Below are 6,000 nucleotides of genomic sequence, written 5' to 3' on the forward strand. Positions count from 1 at the left end.
CATGTGTAGAAAAAAACATTTCTGAAATACATATTAAATATTAATGCGGTTATTGTGAAGAGATTAGAAATGAAATATATGTTTCTGTCATTATCAAGAAATACTAAAAGTACGTAGTGATACAGACAATATAACACTAGTTAGAATAGAAAGAGATGCAGGTTGATTTTACTACCACCAGTTTATTACATGTGAGGTCAGGATGCTCTGCTCAGTGCAAGGAAAACCAAGAGAATCAACAGAACCAAAATCTACGTCCTCAAAAATTGCATGATCCAGGAGCATATATAAATACATGTTTCAACAATTAAGGAACAGGCAGAATTCCAGGCACTCTGTAATACTAACAAGAAATCCAGGACAGTATAAGGGCAAGAGAGAAGAGAGCTTAATACTAGCTGAATGGAATTACAGAAGCCTAGACAGAGATAGCCACTCCATTGAGCTTTAAAGGATAGAGAGATTTTTTTGGCAAGTGAATGATGGGGAAGAAAAAGGAAGAAAAAAATTTTAAAAGGCCAACACATATTCAGCCATCCTTATGCACCAGGTACTTTGAGAAGTACTTTTATTAATTCCTTCAAGCCTCATATCAACCCCATTATATGTACCCCATAAGAGGTACCATTAACCTTGCTTTACAAACCAGAAACTGAAGCCTGCTCAAACTCATACAATAAGGAGGCAGAAAAACCAAGCTGGAACCCAATCTTGTGTTCCTCATCACTCTGCTATGCTGCCCCTTTAAGCAGAGAAAAAACAATGGGACCTACGGGCTAAGCAAAAATGATGGACAAGGTCACAGAAGAAGAAAGAAACTTAAAATTATTAAAGGGCCTTATGGATAAGCCTTTATATTAAGTGCTTTTTATATGAAATTTTATTTTTCCCATGAAATGGTTATTATCACATCTACTTTAAAAAATGAAAAATCTAAGGTTATCAAGTCAAACAGCTAATAAGTAGAAAAACAAATTTAAGACAGATCTGAATACAATCCCAGGTCAAGTCAGACAAACAGATGACTTTACATGCAGTATCTCATTTAAGCCTCAAAATAACCCTGTCCATCTGATAGTATTATTTTTCTCAATTTACATTTTTAAAAAATCAGGGTATGTGAGTTTCCCAAGGTCACAGAACTGGTAGGAGGTGGATCCAAAATTTGACTGAGAAGCTTGACTTCAGAGCCAAAATTCGGACACTCTGGATAAACTGCCAGAAACAGAGTAAACAAGAGCCAAATCATAGAGAACGTCAAACAGTGGACTCATTGATTTTTGCTGTGGAGATCATGGTCAAGTTATGTTTTCAGAATAAAATCTTCACCATACATAGCAAATTAGATTTTTGGCACGTAAAGTTTAGTAACAAATGGAGCATCTTACCTGAACAACTTTTCAAATAAGGTTAACCATGGTTTTAATCAAGTGTATTTAATTTACCTTAGAAGGTCATCTATATAATAGTTACTCTGTGGCACTCTATTACAGTAACCCTACTAAAATGACAAGCCCCAACTAGGTGATGTAACACTGCTCAGCACGAACCACATTAGATTTACCCATTATTATATCTTTCTACAGATTTCTTTACATAGTGATGTGGAAATGGCAAGTTGAGTAACTGAAAATTGAACCTGCCTTCTCAATGCAAAACAGGAAGAGGAGAATGAGGAAAAAAATCAACAACTGAAATAAATGGGTTTTAACATTTTGTCTTTTGACTATTATGTACAATACCAAACATTACTCCATGCTAACCAGCCAAGAGACCCAGGGCTGTTCACCTACAAAACAGGTTCCACATTCCCCAGTGACAAGCAGAGTCTGACTCATCCTAACAGCCAACATCAATTCTTAATGATTTCCATAGCCCACAAAGTCCTTTCAATTTCTTCTCCAGCGAGTCTCCATCCCCCTTTCCCTGCACTTTATCCCGAATTTCTAAGGACCTTCCCCATCACCACCAACTCCTTCCATCACTAGGAAGACACACAGGCTTTGGTAGCTTGCTCGTCTTCCCTCCATCCCGTCTCCCCAGGGTTGAGACCCTCTCACTCACCAGGTGCAGGACCAGGGGCAGCAGCAGCAGGAACAGCCACATGTAGAGGTGGCAGCTGTTGGTGAACTTGCTGTGCTCAGGCTCATGGTACCAGCCCCCTGTGAGCGCGGCCCACACGCCCTGTCGGAGCAGCTGCAGCACCTGGGACACCATGCTGGCGGCGCCCCGGGGTCGGGGTCGCGTGCTGCCCGCTGCTGCCCAGGCGCCTGGCTCTAACACCCGGGCGCCGGCGGGGCGCCCTCGCCCCCGCCCCGGCCGCCACCCTCCGCCCCACTATTGAAGCGCGAGCTGCTTTTCCGCCGGGATCCACGATTCGCGGCGTCGGAGCCGGCCGGCGGCCGCCGCCGCCGCCGCCGCCGCCGCCGCCGGGCAGGTGGGCGCCATGTCCTAGGGAGGAAGGATTTTCCCATGGTGCTCCGCGGTGGCCGCTCAGAGGATGCGCCAGAGGACCCGCCCAGGGCCAGCTCCCTCTGGGCACAGCCCTTCCTGGGCAGTGAAGGACTTGTGAGTCCCTCTGGCCTCTCTCTATTCTTTGGCCTCCGCTCGCTCCGTCCTCCTCCTCCGCCCCTCCCACTTGGGGGCAGTAAAGGCTTCAAAACCAAAGATGTCTTCATGCATAAACCGGAGACTGGGCATGCTCTGGTTTTGCTGCCTGCACCAAAATAGTTATATAACTCAGATCCTGTCACAGGTCACTCAAGGCAATTTCTTCTGAACACTGACTGATCAGCTTCATTCGTCTGCCAGACATTCTGCTGGGCTGAGCTCTACCCATGCCATTGCCACCCACTTCCTCCCTGACCTTTTCTCCTCCTCTTCCTCCTCCATGTTGTCTAACTTGGCAGGTAAAAAAGATAACCACTTTCCTGGAATAATTTCAGGGGCTTCAGTTAAGGTGCCCGTCTTCTTATATATTTCCTGCAATGGTGTAATCCCAGCCATCAGCAAGCTGTTCAAACATTATTCTAAATCTTTCTATATTGTTTAGGGAGGAAACCCACTAGAACAGGGGTCAGGAACCTTTTTGGCTGAGAAAGCCATGAACGCCACATATTTTAAAATGTAATTCCGTGAGAGCCATACAATATGTTTAACACTAAATACAAGTAAGTGTGTGCATTTTATGTAAGACCAACACTTTTAAAGTACAATAAGTCTCTGAATTCTTTTTAATAACGTTGTTATGCTGTTGCTAACCAGTGATGAATAAAGTACTTCTTACCATTAATGCGACTTCTGGTGCTGCATGGTTTTGCTGATGGCTTTGTAGTCTGGTTGATATGTGGTGAGGTTAAGCTTCATGCAGGTGTTGAAACTTCTATCCATTAAACGTGATCATAGGTTGGTCTTAACGTTCTTTAGATGTGAGAAAGACTGCTCACATGCATATGTAAAACCAAACATTGTCAGTATAGCAATGCTCACACGCTGCAGTGTGTGGTACATGACTGAAGGGAAGCGCGTTCCAAGTTTTTACAATCAGCTGGTCCTTGGGTTGAAGTTTTTTCATTTCTCCCCACTTGTGTTTGCTCGCCAACTCTGCCTGCTGTCGTGCAAAACTTTCCAAATCATTCAGTGACTTGAACTTATTCACCCACATGTCTGAGGCCTTTGGGTCAGCACCTTGTAGCTCAAAATCTCTGACAGAGACACCGGGGGGGGGGGGGGATGTAACTCAGGTCGGTGCTGTCCACTGCACACTTGTATGGATAGGTGATGAATTTAAAAAGATGAGTGCGCTCATGAAATTCTCCAAAGCACACTTTGAATGACTGCAGGAGATTAGATGTGAAGCCCGCTAGCTGCTGGAGATCAAGATGTTGAGCAGGGTCACTTTTGCTGTGCATGCATGTTTAAACTCTCCCAGTGTTTCAAAGTGTAGTACATGACCTGTATCAATGTCGGTGATGAAGAGTTCCAGTTTGTTTTCAAATGCAAACACTGCTTGTTGAAGGGATAAGACTGTATTTCCCAATGCCTTGCATTTTCACATTGAGCTGGTTCAGATGTTCAGTCATGTCCACGAGATAGTAGAACTTCAGGAGCCACTCAGTGTTAGCTAACTCAGGATGCTCGACATTTTTCATTTCAAGAAGAGTCTGGATTTCACTCAGACAAGCTGCGAAATGGCTGAGCACCTTCCCTCTTGACAACCAACGGACATTGCTGTGCAGAAGCAGACCAGGATAATTATTCCCAACTTCATCCAGCAGTGTTTTAAACTGGCGATCATTTAAAGCTTGGGCAACAATCAAGTTGACCACCTGAATGACCAGCAACATCACCTCACCAAGCTGCTTGCCACACATCTGAGCACAAAGCGCCGCCTAATGTAGGATGCAGTGAAAACTTAGGATTGGTCTCTTTTCATGTTCACGAAGAAGTGCTATGAATCCTTTTTTTCCCCACCATGTACAGAGCACCATCAATACACATAGAAATAAGTTTATCCATCGGTAGATTTTTTTCTTTAGCGAACTCAGTGAAAGACTTGAATAAATCCTCCCCTCTTCTTGTCTCTTTCATAGGCAAAACAGCAAGACTTTCCCACGGGCAGTATACTTTGCAATCACGCTGAACTGGGATAAATGGCTTACATCTGTTGACTCATCCAAAGCGAGAGAAAAGAATGGTGCTGCATTTATGTCCTTCACTTGTGTTGCCTCAATTTGATTTGCCATCATGATGGTACGATCGTGAACAGTTCTTGCCGACAGAGGCATGTCTTTCACTCGTTTGATTATCTTGTCTTTATCCGAAAAGTAGTCAAAAAGTTCATTGGCAACATCAAGCATGAATGTTTTGGCATACTCCCCATCTGTGAATGGCTTTCCGTTTCTCACAATTGCAAAAGCACCAGCAAAGCTAGCTGAATTCCAGTCACCTTGTTGGGTCCAAACACGGAGTTGCTGCTGACTAGCTTGCACTCTGCACAGTAGCTCTTGACATGCTTTCTTCCTGCTGTCCCCCCCTGGATATTTCGATGCAAATGTAGTATGGCGTTTGTCGAAGTGCCACTTTCTATTTGACCGTTTCATCGATGCAATTTTATCATTGCATATTAGACACACTGCAGAACCTGCTCTCTCCACAAAGCAAATTCCTCTGTCCATTCCTGCTGAAAAGTACGATACTCCTCTTTTTTTCTTTTTGCCATCTTCTTCATCAAAAGGTTTTCTGCAATTAGCTACTTGATTAAAGGAGGGAAGTTTACTTCCTGACCTCACAATGACCTGTGTACATTATGCATTATCCAATAAAAATTTGGTGTTGTCCTGGAGGACAGCTGTGATTGGCTCCAGCCACCCGCAACCATGAACATGAGTGATAGGAAATGAATGGATTGTAATACATGAGAATGTTTTATATTTTTTAACGTTATTTTTTTTTTATTAAAGATTTGTCTGCGAGCCAGATGCAGCCATCAAAAGAGCCATAGGTTCCCGACCCCTTCACTAGAAGGTACTGTTTAACTAATAATATTTAAAATGTTCTATTTTATATTTTATCATAGATGAATTTCAGATTCTCTTTCTGAAAGCAAGTTTTGAACAGAAAGAGATAAAAAGGAACTCACTTTCTTGAGAATGAGGAAAGGGAGCCCTCATTATTAGTAACTGATAAAGTAAATGTGATTCAGATTCTTTTTTTTTCTTTTTGCAAGAGAGACAGACAGAGACAAAGAAAAGGGCAGATAGGAACAGACAGAGAAAGGGAGAGATATGAGAAGCATCAATTCGTTGCAGCACCTTAGATGTTCACTGATTGCTTTCTCATATGTTCCTTGATCAGAGGGCTACAGCAGAGCGAGTGACCCCTTGCTGAAGCCAGTGACCTTGGACTTCAAGCCAGAGATCTTTGGGCTCAAGCTTGCGACCATGGAGTCATGTATATGATCCCATGCTCAAGCCAGCGACCCCGCACACAGGCTGGTGA

At 43.4% G+C, this 6,000-nt stretch overlaps 1 protein-coding gene across 3 annotated transcripts in view; it reads right to left on the reverse strand.

Annotated features, from left to right (window-relative positions):
* PCNX2 (pecanex 2) overlaps positions 1-2,417 on the reverse strand; it is a 344,351-nt gene extending 341,934 nt beyond the window's left edge. For all 3 annotated transcript variants that reach the window (XM_066383295.1, XM_066383286.1, XM_066383277.1), the window contains exon 1: positions 2,065-2,417. In XM_066383295.1, the coding sequence (XP_066239392.1) occupies positions 2,065-2,217 (153 nt within the window). In that variant the 5' untranslated portion in view covers positions 2,218-2,417. The remainder of the gene's footprint in view (positions 1-2,064) is intronic.
* Between the last annotated feature and the right edge of the window lie 3,583 nt (positions 2,418-6,000).

Source organism: Saccopteryx leptura, chromosome 1 (assembly GCF_036850995.1).
Source record: "Saccopteryx leptura isolate mSacLep1 chromosome 1, mSacLep1_pri_phased_curated, whole genome shotgun sequence".
Lineage (NCBI taxonomy): Eukaryota > Metazoa > Chordata > Mammalia > Chiroptera > Emballonuridae > Saccopteryx > Saccopteryx leptura.